Raw genomic sequence first — 16,187 nt, 5'->3', positions numbered from 1 at the left:
TCTGCCGTAGCTGGATGGGTTTCTTTAGGGCTGTGAATATCTGCTGCGATGTTTTTCATGGCCATGTTAGTAGCCTCTATCCTAAGATTTTAATTTCCGTCTTCTGACTGGCTCTTTGAATAATTTTCTACTGTTTAGTGTCACTGAGCTACTTAGTTCACAGGATTCCCCCCTGAAAGATCTGGAACTTAGTTATGTGGCTGTCACTGTAGCCTAACGACTCAACTAGAGTTACTTATTGAACCAAGTCCTATGTTACTTAGGGCTCCGTAGATAATAGCCTCTTCTTTTGCACGCTCGAGAACTAGCTGTTGTTACCGGTGTTGAGAAATAGCTTCAGGAAGCTTTGCCCTGGTATGACATTGGAACAGTTTCTTTGAGAAGTTGAAGTCACCCATTATAACATTCTCTCCTGATCTGGAGATCTATTAGCATATGTGTATTCCTATAACTTGGGATTTGAATCCATAAACGTTCTACTGCATGATCCCATGCAATCAGAATTTCGCCCTGTAGATTCTATGGACTCCTTTAGTTACGTTGCTACTCCCGCACCTCTGACCTAATCTGTCCCATCGCCAGATATTGTATCCCATTGACTCTTGCCATCTGACCATGTTCCTATAATGTTTGCTGGATCAAATCCCTCTTCAGTTGCCAAGTCTTCTAGCTCGCCGATCTTTGCTTTGAATTTTCTTGCAGTGGTTTGGACGCTTATCCGATGAGGGGGTTGACAGTGTGCTTATTTTGAATTAACTCCTTCAACTGACACCTTATAGCTTCTCTGGAATTTTACCTTTGGGGTTCGGGCCAGCATTTTTATCCACCTACGTAACATACAGAATGGAAATGTTTTGCGAGGAGCTTGGCAGTGAAGTTGATCGTCCGTAGCTTAAACCTGGTTTTGTGTCCTTTTGAAAACTCGCTTTTGTTTTTTGCAGATAATATCACACAGTTAAGGCGGAGAGGGCACTTTTCTAAGTGCCCCGAGGAATACAAGCATTACTGCGTCAAAGGGCGATGTCGATATGTCATGGCCGAAGAGACGCCAGCTTGCGTGTAAGTAAAACTTCCAAACCACGGGGAAGGACACAAAATTGCACTAACCGGGGCTTGAAACAGTGGAAATATTTAGCTATCGGCACACCGACTCCTAACTAACTTGATCCACGTAACCCCCACTTGCTTTCTCGGCACTGGGGGGCTGTTCCAAAGTGTCAGGAGCTTTTTGAAAGGGTGACGCAGACGCTCCTACTGAAACGTGAGAGCATGAAAGTCTTGAATCTGGTTCAAGGTTGGAACTTTTCCCAGGCCGGCTGAAAGTACGCAAGCAAAACCTTCTGTGTCAAATAGTATTTAGGTTTTCCAATAACACAGAGGCACACAGGTGATGATAGTGGGAAGGAGCCTTTTGTGAAACCTTTCTTCTCATGGAAAATGTAAATAGAAAGCTTGGCTAGTTGTCTTCCTAGGTACTTTGAGTACAAGTCTGGGGTAAACACATTTTTAACTAGAGATCAAAAATATTCATACAGGGCCTGATCTTGCTCATATTGCAGTTAATGGCAAAGCTCTCTCTGTCTTCAACAGCAGCACGATCCGTTTCCTGAAGCAGATTGGAGAAGGGCTAAGATTGCTTGCTGTAGGAGCCTGAAGGGTTTGATCTTTCCCCTGCAATTCTAGCTAAGCTGCTGTTAAATTCTGTTAAAATATTGTCCGCCTGCCGCTTTCCAGCAACGCTGCCCTTCTGTTCTTTGCCGGGAAGGAACACTGGATCAGCTTGCTCTGAATTGGAGTGGTCAAAGATGTGTCCAGGTTGTGACGGGTTGGACCCCCCCCTTTTTGGGGTGCCACCTGATGTGCTGGGGTCCCACTGAGCCCGCCTGTTGCATCAGCCTGGGCTTCCCTCGTTCTGTGTTGCTGTGACCGGCTGTCAAGCCCCTTTTCAGCCCACACGCAAGTAGGGATATGCCCAACTGTAGAATCACACATAGGCCTTGGCTACACTTGCGAGTTACAGCGCAATAAAGCCGCCCCCAGCGCTGTACCTCCCTCCCTGTCCACACTGGCAAGGCACGTACAGCGCTGTATCTCCGTGGCTACAGCGCTGCAGGTACTCCACCTCCCCGAGAGGAATATGTAGTGACTACAACTCCCGGGTGTCAATGTGAACGAGGAGTTAACTTGCTGCGCTGTGATAATCCCCTTATCAAGTGGCCACCCTTCTCATTGTTGTGATCGGCTCCAGGAATGCGGAAGTGCCGGTTTCAAAGCTCCCTACCAGAGAGAAAAAGCAAACATTTGGCTGTTTGCTTTGAGCGAGTGAATGAGAAGCAGGGAGGGCAGGGGGGTCGGAATTGCAAGGCAGTGTGCTCAGCACCCCAAAAACCACTCTCTCTCTCCCCCCACACTCCTTGTCACACTCCTCCCCCCCCCCCTTTTGAAAAGCACGTTGCAGCCACATGAATGCTGGGATAGCTGCCTATAATGCACCGCTCCCAATGCCACTGCGAATGTGGCCACGCCCGTGCGCTGGCAGCTGTCAGTGTGGACAGACTGCAGCGCTTTCCCTACTCAGCTGTACGAAGGCGGGTTTAACTCACCGCGCTGTACAGCTGCAAGTGTAGCCATACCCAAGGTCTGCGATCAGCTCTCCATGGGAGGACTCAGCTAGGGGAATGGGCAGCACTCCAGTGCTCACACCCTCTGGAGTGTAAACCCAAAATAATATTATCTTGCGCTGTATGGAAAGATCTGCACAGCGCAAGCTCCTAAAAATTGCCCCCTCCCTGAATGTGGTAGGAGATAGGCACAGCTTTTTGCCCTTCCCCCCCAGAATTGAACAAACTGGGTTTTGAAATAACCAAAAAATAAGTTTATCTACAAAAGGTAAATGTTAAGAGATTATAAGGGATAGCAAACAGAACGAAGGAGATTACTGAGCAAATAAAACAAAACATACAAACTAAGCTTAGTGCACCAAAGAAACAGGTTACAAATAGTAATTTCTCACCCTAAATGTTGTTTTGGGCAGGTTGCAGGGTTTTTGCAGCTCAGAGTTCCAGTTATGTCTCTTTATAGGTTAGACCCCGGTCTCAGCCTGGACTCAGCCCTTGCCTTTCTCCAGGTGTTTTTAGCAGTCTTCCTTCCTGGGCGGGGAAGCAGTGCAGAAGAGACAGGGTTGACTTACTTCCCAGCCTTAAATAGAATGTACAAAAGGCGGGAATCCTTTGTTTCCAGTGGAAAAATACCAGCAGTGCCCAAGGTGACATCATCACATGACCCTGCAGTGTCAAAGCAACATCTCAGGAAGGTGGGAGATTAGTATCTTCAAAGTCTTGTTGTTCTTAATGGCTCATCCAGGCTGATTGCCGACTGTCTGGTGGGCGTTCCCCCAAATACACACACAGTTGTAATTGTTACATAGCCAATATTCCTAACTTCAGATGCAGAAATTATACATGTATACAAACTGGGGAAGCACATTCCGTAGATCATAACCTTTCCAATGATATCTCACAGGACCTATCTTGCATAAAACATAGCTTAGTTATGCCATATTCATAGCCTAACAATATTTCTATGAAGAATATGGGCGTGATGTGACACCGGTATCTTGTGTGTTTTTCTAACCACAGTTTTGTCCTTCATTCAGTGATATCACACAGTGCAATATATTTCTCCATTTGCTGTAATTACCTGGAGTGAATTGTCCATGATGAAGAGAGTTTCCAAGATGAACAAAAATATCTTACAACGAGGAGTCCGGTGGCACCTTAAAGACTAACAGATTTATTAGGGCATAAGCTTTCGTGGGTAAAAAAACCCACTTCTTCAGGTGCATGGAGTGAAAATCCTCGTGGTTTTTTTTAAATATCTTAAAATCTGTCGGTGGGGTTTTTTTGTTTATTTTTTTTGCATTTTAAGAATTGGATGGGAGAGAGGTGGAAATATTGGGCATTGCATTCTTCAAAATGTGTCCTCATTTTATATCCACTGCCTGCTGGGAAAACGTGTCCCATACCGCTCCAGTTTTACTCGTTAGGTCTCCTGCACATGATGACTCTTCCTTGCTGGGTTGAAGTCTTTCAACATACAGTTCCATTGCACTGAGAGTGCCGTAAGGAGCAATAATGATATCCGGGAGAAGCTTGTGCCTGACTATATAATCTAGGCTTTCCTCTTACACAGAAATAAAAGTAGCTTTCAAAACTGATGTCTAGGTACTTATCTGGCCCCGTTGCCGTAGTATGAGCGCTTCACGTTCTTTAGTGCCCGTAGCTTCACGGCCCGCAGGAGTCTGTGTGGCGCAGGGACCTGAACCCGAGGTCTCCCAAGGCCTAGTCTGTGGAAGCTGATCGCTGTGCATTTGCCCTGGTGATTTTGGAAAGTAGGGGAAAGGTTTTCCACTGTCCAAACCAAGCCGCTCCTATTCAGGACTTCCTCAGCAAGAGGGAGGGATAGCTCAGTGGTTTGAGCATTGGCGTGCTACACCCAGGGTTGTGAGTTCAATCCTTGAGGGGGCCACTTAGGGAGCAGGGGGGAAACCCACCACAACTGTCAGGGACAGTACTTGGCCCTGCTAGTGAAGGCAGGGGACTGGACTCCATGACCTTCAAGGTCCCTTCCAGTTCTAGGAGATAGGTATATCTCCATATATTAAGAGAACACATGGTTAGCCAAGGATGTGACTAATTCCACTGATTTAGTGGAGCAACTTGTGCTTAAAGTGAGGGCATAAGAACCTGGCTGAAGTGGGGGCTAGCGATCCTGCTTGCCCTCACTCTTATGTGTGCACACCGAGGCCTGGTCTGCACTCCAGAGCTAGGTCGACGCAAGTCAGCTTACGTCCACCTAACTCTGGAAGTGTCTATGCTTCAGTTTCGCTCCCGCCGATGTAACTGCCCCACTACGCTGACTTAACTCCACCTCCATGAGCAGCGTGGAGTCAAGGTCAATGTCGTTAGGTCACCGCAGTGTCTGTGTAGACACTGCATTGTTTCTGTCGACAGTTAATGGCGTTCAGGAGTCGTACCACGCTGACAGTACAATCGAGGCACGTGGCTCTGGTGAGGACGCACACCGCCGACACAAGGAGCAAAAGTACGTGCGCAAGTGATGCGATTACTGCGGCAGTGGTAGTGTAGACATGGCCTCGCACGCCTGGTGGCAGGAAGTCAGTGGCTGCCCCATGAAGATTTTGGGGGTAGGAACAAAGGTCACTGTTCTTCCCCCTTGCAAGTCCTCCCCCCCCAAGTGTTCCATGAAGGCAGATGCACAGGTACATGGCGAAGGTGGGATGCAAGGTTTGAACAACCTTTTACCCTCCGTTCGTGAATGTAGGGCCAAGAGATGGATGAGTCTCCACTATTGGCCTCTGAAACATTCACACAGCCCCTCGCCTGCTGAGCGTTGGCGAACTGGCTGGGCTTTGTACTGGAATGGCGGTTAGAATGACGGCTGCACGCTTCATGTCGGTGCCTCGGTGCTTGTGATTTGGGGGAATAGTGAGCTTTAGATAATGCTAATTACCGTAATCCACCCTAACATTCCTCTGATAGTGACTGTGCATTTGTTCAGTGTTCACCGTTTGCTCTGCCCTGTGCCGGGTGCCAAAATCTAGTCCCTCCCCAGGGACTATACAGTCAGAAGCGCCTGCCGTCTGTGTGCATCTGACTTTTCACGCTGTTGCTCTAGCACTTCCACCAGTACGAACCGGGGGAGAGCGAGTGTAGATGGGCCACTGGTGTTTATACTGCTAGGATCAGCTAACCCTGTTTGAACACATCTAGGTAACTCGGTGATAAGATGGGGCTCCCTGGGAAAGGTAGAGGTGACTTAGTGTGCTGTATTGCGATTCCTGATGGGAAATGCAAATATCCGGCAGCAGGCCGAAAGGTGCAGCATTTCTCGCATGCTCACGCTGCGTGGGGTTTTCAGTAGGAAAGGGGGGTAGAGGTGGGAGGAAGACCCAGTGTGAGCAGGGATGGTTTTTGTATTGCCCCAATGTAGCTAGACCATTTGGTCAACCCCGGGCGGTAGATTTGCTGTATGCAGGCCACTTATACCCAGCACTGCCGCTAGTCTAGTGCAATCCCCCCAGTGTAGACAGGCCCTTTCAGATCAACCTCCCACTGATGCTCGCCTTCCTGTGGGCAGGTGTGTGTGGGGGGCACTGCTGGTGATGGAGGGATGTTACAGTGGATTGACCCCACAATGCCTAAGGGAGGAAAGGAGAGAGATTCAGGATGAAGATTTTTGCCCTGAGTCTCTCCCTGTGTGTGCTCTCTTCACGTCTGTACCTTACGTACTGTGGATTTCATTTGCCCCTCTGAACAGAAGGCATGGAATCGGCTTCACCAGACAGCTGGGGAGGTGTTTACATTCAGTCCGCTCTTGGATAGCACTTCATCAGGGGGACTGGGACTTGGCTTGTAGTGGCTGGCTCACAAGTCAGGTGATGAGGTTCCATTTCTGCCGCAAAAAGATTTTCAAGGCCCAGGGTGATTTTTGGCAGCTGTGCCGTTTCACACCGGTGGAAAGTGACTCCCCACGTTCCAAGCCAAGGGTCACTCCGCACCCTTGCGAATGCTGCAGTTAACCTTGAGAAATTTGAAAATACAGTGAAATCTGCCCAAGATAATGAGCCTTTACTAGCCAATCTCTTTCCCAGAATAAACTGGGTGCCCTGCTGCTGTAACCAGAGGTCGTCTCTGGTTGGTATCGATTTGTGTTGGCGCGTGAGTGCTCTCCAGGCAGGTTTGCGCTCTCCCTGCCTGCTGTGAGTGACGCTGGCAGCAAGTGTTCTCAGTGGGGCACTCCTTGGAGAGCCAAAGCCCAAGACCCTGCAGGAAAAAACAAACCATCCGTCTCCGATCACCGGCCCGTGTCCCTCCCTGATGAGTTCCAGGGTCCAAGGGGCACCCTGCGCTCAGGGGTGGCGTATTAACACTTTGGGTGGTACCTGCTGCACCAGGCATGTATGAGCAAGCTTGAAGCTGAAAAAGGTTATGCTTGGCTTTAACCCATCCCTGACCACAGCTGCACCTGCCTGGTGGCAGGGTTCACCCAAAGGGTCCTCTGGGCCCCGGGTTTTGATGCAATGGATAGTAACTTGGGGCCCGATCCTGCAAAGCCTTGCTCATATGGGGCTGAATTGTCGCAGCCCTGCCTCAAGGAGGCAGGACCCCTCTCTTGCTCCCTGCTCAGACTGTGACTCCAGGTGCGTGGCCCCTGTTTCGCCTGATGCGCCCCGCCCCCCCCGCCTGTGAGCCAGGTGGTGGAACCCTGGTTGCCGTAGGAAAGGAAGTGAAGTAACGTAGTCATTCCCCAGAGCGAGGGGGAGGGACGGCGCGGGAGCCACGCTTCATGCTGGGCTCTGTTCCTGGGACAGCATGACAATGTGCTGCCCCTTGCACAGGGTAGCTGGCGGAGTTACGATGCAGCTCTCGACGATTGTGTCCGTGTGCGCGTTCGAAGGACCTGGCCCTTGATTCCCGTTCCCGTGACCGTTGGGTGTTCTCGTCGGTGGGCCAAGTCTTTATGTTGTCCCGCTTTCCCTCCCTCTTGCAGCTGCGAGAAAGGCTACACGGGCGCAAGATGCGAGCGGGTGGACATCTTCTACCTGAGAGGAGATCAAGGCCAGATTGCCGTGATTTGCTTGATCGTTGCCATGGTGGCGCTGATCGGCCTGATAATATGCATCTGCACGTGCAGTCAGTAAGTATGCTTGTGTGTTTTGCATCTCTGTGTTGTGCAAGTGCATATGAACACTAGCGAGGTCTGTCTAACTCCTCCACCGCTTCTACAACAGGGGGGTTTGGCCTGGAAAGGAAACATCAGGCATTACTAGTAGGCTTTTGAGGAATGCGTCAAGGGATGCGCTCATGATCGTTCCCATTGTGGCTTTGTAATACAATTTATTTCTCATTGCTCCTAATATCCCCAGGATACATCAGCACAGCAATAAAAGACCCGTGGCACAGAGTCCAACTGACCCGGCCTCCTCGGCTTGGGCTGTGAGGCTAAAAATAGCAGGGTAGGCGTTTGGGCTAGAGCCTGGGCTCTGAAATCCAGCGGGCGGGGCAGATCTCAGAGTCCGGGCTCCAGCCCGAGCCTGGACGTTTGCACTGTTCTTTGTAGCCCCCACACCTCAAGCCCAAGCCAGCTGACACTAGCCCTGTCCCCTTCCAAGACCCAATCCTGCAGCACTGCACTGCAGTGGCTAGGAGCTTTGCCATTGATTTCAAGGGATGCAAGACCCAACCCGACAGGTGAAAACTGTGGTTGGGTTCCTGCCAGCATTGGATTTTTCTGCAGGGTAGCGATTGGTAGTGTGGTAGTGTCTAGGAGCCCCAGTCGTGGTCCAGGGCCTCATTCTGCTGGGCGCCGTGCAGGCAAACAATAGGACTGTTCTTGCCCCAAAGATCTCACACATTTATTTTTGAGGATGGTGGACTCCCTCTTACTCCACCAAGAACCTCTGACCGATGCAAATGCCTGCTGCAAAAGGAGTAGCCCCTATACCGGGCCTGCTAATCCCTGGAACAAGCACTGAACAGGATAGAAGTTACCCATTGATTTGGTATACAAGCAAGTGGCAATGAGAAATGGGGCCCACGAATGCCTCCCAAGAGTGACCGATGAATTGAAGGTGGAGGTAGTGGGTCTGAGTACATGGGTTAGAACTCGAGTCTCGCTCTTCCGTGGACTCCCGCTGTGGACAATTCACTTGACCGCTGGAAGGGCTGGTCTAGGCACCATTTTTGTACCGATTTAATTATAGCTGTTTCTAGGAAGGCCTGAGGCTTCAGTGCTTTGCTGAATTGGAGCCCCAGGGCCCTTTTCAACCTCCACTGAAGTCAGTGGGAGTCTGCATGGATTTTTAATAGGGGTTAGAGGAGAGCTGACCTCAAGTTTGTTCATCTGTAAATTGTGGAGACGAGTTAATGATCTCCTAGGTGTGCTGGGAGGGTTGATCATGGTTTATACAGGGCTCTGAGAAGTGCTCTATGGGTCTTAAAATATTATCTTTAAGTGGTGGTGGGGGGGAAGTACGTCTGATTTGAAAGAGACAGTGAATTTCTGCTACTAACCAAGCTAGCTTGGGTTAATCGCTGACTTTGCTTTGCAAGTCACTGTCGGAAGCGCCGCAGGAGGAGAAAGGAAGAAGAAATGGAAACGCTAGCGAAAGAGTTGCCTACCAAACAGGAGGATGTCCTAGAGACGGACATTGCATGAAGGTGAGTTAGGCTGGGGGTTGGGGGGGATGCAGAAAACGAAGCCCTGTCGATGTCCGGTTTAAACTCCACATGCAGCAGCTGGGTTAGGAGTGACTCTCTGTAAAAACGGCCCGAGGGGCATCTCTCTGTTTGCCTCCCGGTGACTCCGTACCAGAGTTGCTCAGTCTAAAATTAAAAACTAGATCCTTTTGAAGAGCCAGCCCTGCCAACCCAAGCAGTGTTCTTTCCAGCTCCTGCCCTGTCCCACATGGGGCTTCTGCAGGCCAGAGTCATCCCTCGGGTTCCCCTCTGCAGCTCCATTCGGGGGCTGGGGATGGACAGGAGGGAGGGCGGTGTTGGAACCCAGTGAAAGGTCTGCAGAGGGGTGAGTAGGGCTGGATCCCCTGTGCTCTCCTGCAGCTGTGTCAGGGCAGAGGGGAGTGAAAGGAGGGACATGTGCTGGCAGTAGAGTGAGGAAATACGATTGACTAGAGGTGCTCCCCCCACGGCACCAAGAACCACCACAGGTTCCAGCATGGTTTCCCTGGCTGCGAGAGAGAGAGAGAGAGAGAGTGTCACTCACTCACTCACTTTGTCTGTCTCAGAGAGGAGTATAAAAACCCCCTGACATAGGGAACGAAGGGGAGCGATGGCCCAGGCTCTGTGGAGGGGCACTGCTTACTTGGGGAAGCGCCAGGGTTGGGGGTCAGGAAGGTGTCCACTGAAAATCTCTGTGGCACTTAGTGCTGGCAGAAATTCCTCTAATTGCAGCCCCCGTCGGAGGTGGGTTTATAATAATAATAATTGTCTGGGTGAGCGAGGTCCCCATTGTACTGAGGGATTTGAAAAATCCTACACAAAAGACACATCTTCCCCCTCCTTTAAAGCCTAAGTGCTCTTGCACGGAGTTCTGAGTGCCTGTTTTACCTTCTTACGGGCTTCCCTGTGGCAGAGTCGCACTGCGATAGGGGGGTGGTTCTCCCAAAGTCTGTGTAGAATCCAGGTGCTATTCACACACCTCCCCCTGCACCAGCCCACTTCACATGTTTTGGCCCTATGCAGGTTGACCTGCCCCCGCCCACATAGAAACTTTTGGATGTTTAACTCAGAAGTAACACAACTCTAACAAGCCAGGTCTTCATGCTGCCGTTAATACATCTCTCTCTCTCTCTCTCTCTTTTAACCTCTACAGGTTACTGAAGGCACCTGCAGGCAGGTTCCAAACAGCACAACGTCTTGCTCTATTGGAGAGGGACACAGAAGGGCTATTGCCCGGATAATAAAGGCAGATGAATAACAGGTGTTTTTACATTGTTTATTTGTAGCTATGTCTTGTGAAAACAAAGGGGCACAAGCGCCATTGAAAGTCTTCTCCTAAATCTCTGAGCTTTAATACGTTTGAGCAATTGTAGCTAACGTTTATCAGGATAACCGATAGGTTTTTAGTAGCAAATTAATGAGTTATGGTTCTGGCATATGTAATAAATAGTTTGTGTCAGGGGTTCCCAACCCATGTTACTGTTTGATCACATGCCATTGCTTCCACAGGACCCTGCCTCATTCAGTGCTCAGGATGGATTGTGCACTAGGAGAGAAACACGGTTATGTAGTGAAGGGGGCTGTTGTCTGTCGGGCCCCTGTCTCCCTTGTTGCAGTTGAAAGGTGTGTAGTGGATGGGGCAGGAATTACAGGGAGAGAAGGAAGGGGCTCCTGGTTAAGGCAGATGCTGCCCCGGAGAATTGGATTCTATCTCTTCCTTTGCCACAGAGTTCCTATGTGATGCTGGGCAAGTCACTTACACCAAAATGTTCAGTTGGCCATGAATTGTGTTCCTCGTTTTCTGGGTGCCCTGTTTGAAATACCTGGGACCAGAGTTGCAGATGTGCTGAGCATTCGGATCTGCAGCTGAAGTTGTGCTTTCAACATCTCCAATGCTGTATAATAAGTTCTCTGGAAGATCAGGTGGTAGGACTCTCAAACTGGGCACCCAAAATTAGTGGACACTTGATAATGACCTTAATCTCTCTGCCTCGTATCCCCAGCTGTAAAACTGTAGTCCCCGCCCCGAAGCACGGAGGCACTAGAGCATGTCAATTTAACAGCTGTAAGAATTTTTTTAACTTGGGCAAAACAAAATTTTTCCTAATCTTGTCATCCGAAACAGCTGAACCATTTTAGAAACTTGTCATTTTAGCTGAAACTTTCCAAAATAGAAACACCCAGCATGGAAAGTCTCAGACCAAACAGTTTGTTTTCAGTTGCTTGTAACTTTGTAAGACTATCATATAATGGAAAGTCGGAGGCACCCTTAACTGTAGGTAGGCATGACAGTGTTAGACTTTTTTATTTTTATGATTTTGACAGGTAAGAACTGTTTATTTTTAAGATTTTTTTTCCCATTTTTATCTTTTTTGAAATTATGGGAAGGCCAGACGATAGGAGGGGCCAGACAATAAATATTTAATCCATAGACATTGAGATTCAAAAAGCTACTTTTGTAACCATTAAAATACACATTGTCAACATCACATGCCAAAATATACAAAGTAAATATCCTTGCATTAAACTCCAAGTTCTCAAGCAGTGTTTTTCTTTCTTGTCTATCTGTAAATTTAGATGATCATCAATGAATATATTTTTTTTCGACAGTTTGAGTGTGTACAATCATGGGCGGTGGGTATTGTTGGTAGGGGAAGGCTGTGCCTCCCCACACAGCCTGGCATGGCCCCGCCCACACTCCACCAGGCTCTCTCCTGCCTGCCGTTCCCTTCGATGGCCGAGAGGCTGGGCAGGCCGTCTGGGGGTCGTGGTGCGCAAGGCCACGATATGCCGCGAAACCCGTCTTCCTGGCTTTGGGACCACGCTGGGGCCGGAGGCACTCCTGCAGGGCCGCCCGTCCAGCACTGGAACCACGCTCGGGCTGGGGGCGCGTGGGGGTGTGTGTGGTGTGCTCCGGCGGGGGGAGCAGAAGGGATGGGGCAGAGGGAGAGGGGCCGGTGGCTAGCCTCCCCCAAGGTCGCGTTCACCCGCTGCCCATGTGTACAAGGTAATCCATGTTTACCCACAGTTACCGGCAAAAAATCTCCTCCTTCCCAGCTTAACAATAGGCGGCCGGGATCAAATCCACCTGTAATTTATTTTAACTTGGCAAGATCTCATTGATATGAACGGGACACTTGCACTTTTGACACCTCAGTGGTTGTCTGCATATTGAGTAACGCACAGGACTATTGCCTAGAAAACAGCCCAAAGAATGCAGTCGATCGGTGCACCTATGAAAGTGGCTCATCGACGGCAGAGAATTCTGCTATTGGCTAGTGGGCCGTTGCAGCGCTGTAAACTCGCAGGCAAAGAAAATGTGTTTGAAGCATGGGTGAGCGGATGCAGTCGTAGAGCTGTCTGCTGCAACTACCTTCACAGCACATTAGAGACCAGCCTCTGTGTAAACACACAGGGTTGCTTCTCCCTGGCACCATCCCGGTGAAGCGAGTTACCCTGGGGATGAATTGGTGCCATCGCTTTGAAAAGACGTTCTGTGGAGGAGCTCTCGCAGGTCGGACGGAGCTCATTGGGCTTACGGGCGCTGTGTGCTGACTCATCTTCCGGAGGGGGATTTCCCTGCCGTCGCTCGAGGGTACGTACGCACTGAAAGCAGAGTCTGTGAGGGAATGGTGGCATTAACCTATGTCAAGACGCCCTCACCAGGGCAGAGTGCCATACAGGATGGCTTCCGTCCCACAGAGAGGTTTTGGTTTCAAAATGCTTAAAAATAGGTGCCCCAAGGAACCGAGCGGTGAACACGTCCAGAGCAACTGTGGGGACCCTCTCCTCTGAGGGGAACAATTGGTGGCTGCGGTGTGGGTGCTGCTGCCACTCTTAAAGCTTCCAGTGCTGCTTTGAGAGTTTGCTAGTGGCCAGTGAGGGTCACTGCGCGCACACAGGAGCTACGGTACATAGTAAGGCAAAGCTCTCAAGGACACCAGGTATCAGTCCACAAAAACAGGAGCTGCCTTTTGCATGCAGTAGGCAACAGAGTAGTAAAAACAGACTCCCTTTTTTCATAGAGAGGCAGCATGGCCTAGTGGCTAGAACGCTGGCCTGGGACTCCGGAGACAAGGGTTCTGTTCCCAGCTCTGCCACTGGCCTGCTGAGTGACCTCCAGCAAATCGCTTCCCTGCCCCGTGCCTCAGTTCCCCCATCAGTAAAATGGGAATAACAATGCTTCATTCCCTTAAAGTGTTTTAAGATCTATGGATGAAAAATGCTGTCTAAAAGGTGGTATTAAAGCCAAGGGAAAACTTTACACTGTACATTGTCTAAAGTAACTTTTTATTTCTGGAGTAACTGTGTATCTGTTGATACAGCTTTAAACACAGGCTTAAGTCCTTTGCTGAACAGGAGCTTTGCATCATTGTCCTTTCATCCATGTTCAGTAGATGACCTCTGCGTTGTTGGGATATTCCTCATGACCCTGAGCCCAAAGCATAGATGGGCTTTAACTTTCAACAGCCGTGCCTAGGAGGTAGTGATACTAGTGCAACATGTGTTTTAAAGTTTGCCTTTATCTTCATTATTCTGTGAGCCAGCGATACGTGTGCAGACAGAGTGCGCCTTGATAGATCTGCTCTAGAGGGTAATGGAAATAGACTGGTGAGCAATAGCGTTTAATAGAGCTCTGTGCTCCCTACTCCGAGAAAAACAGAAGTCTTTACTGACTAAACTCTGCTCTGAAGGATCACAGGCAATACCCTTCTCTTGTTAGTATTTTGCTGCCTGGTGGATCTTAACTAGCATTTTGCGAAGCGCTCTGCATGTTCTGTGGCTGAGTTTTAGAATTCTCCCAAGGCATCTCTTCTAGTTGGGAATCTCTCCTTCACTCTGTCAAGCGTCTACTGCGCAATTGCACCAAATCCTGTTTTGAAAGGAGAACGCTGCCATTGCTACGGCAAAACCTTTCCTGGCGCTAGCGCTGAAAGCGTTACCAGCTGTTAACATGCTGTTTGGACGTACTATTAGGCAAATATAGTGTGTTATAACTTACCCCAAAGCGGTACGTACTTTATTCAGTGCATTCTTGCCTTAAAGGGTAGAACTGTGGAAACTGAACAAGTTCATCTTCTGTGTGCGATGGCTTCTTCAAATCTCTATATTAGGAAAGTAAAGCTGCAAGTGCAGTATTACAGTTTATCTTAACAGGTAAATTATACTGAAGTCCATCAGCGATTGGGCAGTTCAGATTGTTTATCTCTGTGCGCAGTCTGCTTTAAATATCAGTGTCATGTAGTCACTGTAGAAGACCAAAGATGTACGTAATCGTCTATGCTAATTTAAATAGCATGTTGGTATCCTGTTCTTATGCAAGATTTGTATTAAAGTGGGGGTGGGGGGGTGGGGGGAAATGAACCTGCATCCCTCCCCCCAATTCTTTAAATATTAGTTTTTCTGTTCAGCACCTTCTGTAAAAGCTGGAGCTATGTGATTTCGTGCTTGTAGCAGACAAGCAGGGCCCTTACAAGCAGTTCCTTATAAATGAACTGAGCGTGCCAGTTAGTGAAGGAGCTTTGAAGAGTGACTGACTGTATGCTCATGTTTAAACTTACCTGTCTTAGGAAAAACACGAAAGGCGGAAATCTCACGTTTAAAATACTTTCCAAATCTATGTCGTGCCGTGGAACTCTTTGAATACCCCTGTCTGTAGCACAATCGCATAACACCTAAGTGAGTGTTGTTCGCATATGGAGCCAGGAACCCTGCCTGTTCAATCCAGGGTCTGAAATCGGTGTGACGGCCTCATCTGGTGAGCCACAATCCGCTTTATGGAAGGAGTGGGCCCCTACTCGGAAGATTCCAGAAAGCAGCTGTGGTTAATCTCAACTAGATGAATGTAAGAAATCCATCCTGAACACCCACTTCTAACGCAGGCTTTGGCTTTCTGTTCAATTCAATAGCTGCATCTAACAGGATCATTTTTGGGCAAAGGATGGTGGACGCAAGCAGCTGCCTCATTATAAACCCGAGTTGGTTTTTAAAGGTACTATCAGGTAAAGCCATTTTTCTTCTGTCCCGGATTCCCCCTCCCCCCCATTCATTTGGCAGTGGAAGAGGTGTCATCGCAATACCGTCTTCATCAGATCGGTGTTGGCCAGTTCAAAGAATGCACACAATACAATCTGCACTAAATGCAGATTTATGTACCATCTTACATATGCTCTTAGCTAGATTGCTTAAGTAAAAGCTTTATTGAATTTAACTCAACAGGAGGGAATTCAGCCAGTCCTGGTGGTTTAACTGATTCATTGCTGCAAAATATACCTGAAACGCACTGAATGACCCCCTGATTACATTCCATTTCAGAGCAGCAATACAGGACTATGCATAGGCTGGCATCCTGTGGTACATGGTTAGGACTAAGAGGAACTCAAGCAAAGATCTGTTTAAGCAGGTGTCTTTTATTAAGGTAGGGAAATGGGACAAGTCTCTGTAAGGCAATTAGTTAACTGGAACAGCTGTGGGAGTGGTCTGTTACTAATTGCAATAGGCACTGCAAGTGACTGAATTGGTGCTGCTCGTGGCTTGGCTTATCTCCACTTGCAGCTGGAGCATGGTTCACTAGCCATTGCTGACCTGGTATGTACAGGTAGGGGTTTTATATCGGTGCGATCCAGGCCCAAATTTGGAGGACCTAAGAAGAAGAAACCCCCAAGACTTGCACCGTTTGTGCTATTCGTTTGGGGGAAATCTTCCACTGTTTCTCAATCACTGGCAGTAGCAGGGGTGGAAGTGGTAGTGTCCATGTTCTTGGTGAGTTTATCCCCTATTATTGAGGATAGCTGTATCTCAGTTTGGGTTATTGTGCAAAGTACTTTCACAGAAATGTGTGGCATTCCTGATCGATCATGCACAGAAGTCCAAAATGCTCCACATAAGGTAAGGTTATGGGGAAAACTGTTGTGCTGTGAGAGATAC

The 16,187-nt window shown here is 48.8% G+C and overlaps 1 protein-coding gene across 1 annotated transcript in view; it reads left to right on the top strand.

Annotated features, from left to right (window-relative positions):
• The window catches only part of BTC (betacellulin), a 33,171-nt gene extending 22,651 nt beyond the window's left edge, over positions 1–10,520 (top strand). Inside the window, exons 3-6 of the mRNA XM_054030972.1 lie at positions 942–1,059; positions 7,573–7,719; positions 9,135–9,242; positions 10,414–10,520. Of these exons, the coding sequence (XP_053886947.1) occupies positions 942–1,059; positions 7,573–7,719; positions 9,135–9,240 (371 nt within the window). The 3' untranslated portion in view covers positions 9,241–9,242; positions 10,414–10,520. The remainder of the gene's footprint in view (positions 1–941; positions 1,060–7,572; positions 7,720–9,134; positions 9,243–10,413) is intronic.
• Positions 10,521–16,187: the final 5,667 nt, after the last annotated feature.

This window comes from Malaclemys terrapin, chromosome 5 (genome assembly GCF_027887155.1).
Source record: "Malaclemys terrapin pileata isolate rMalTer1 chromosome 5, rMalTer1.hap1, whole genome shotgun sequence".
In the NCBI taxonomy this organism is placed as follows: Eukaryota; Metazoa; Chordata; order Testudines; family Emydidae; genus Malaclemys; species Malaclemys terrapin.
The sequence above is the reverse complement of the archived record's forward strand: the minus strand, read 5'-3'. Positions and strand labels throughout refer to the sequence as shown.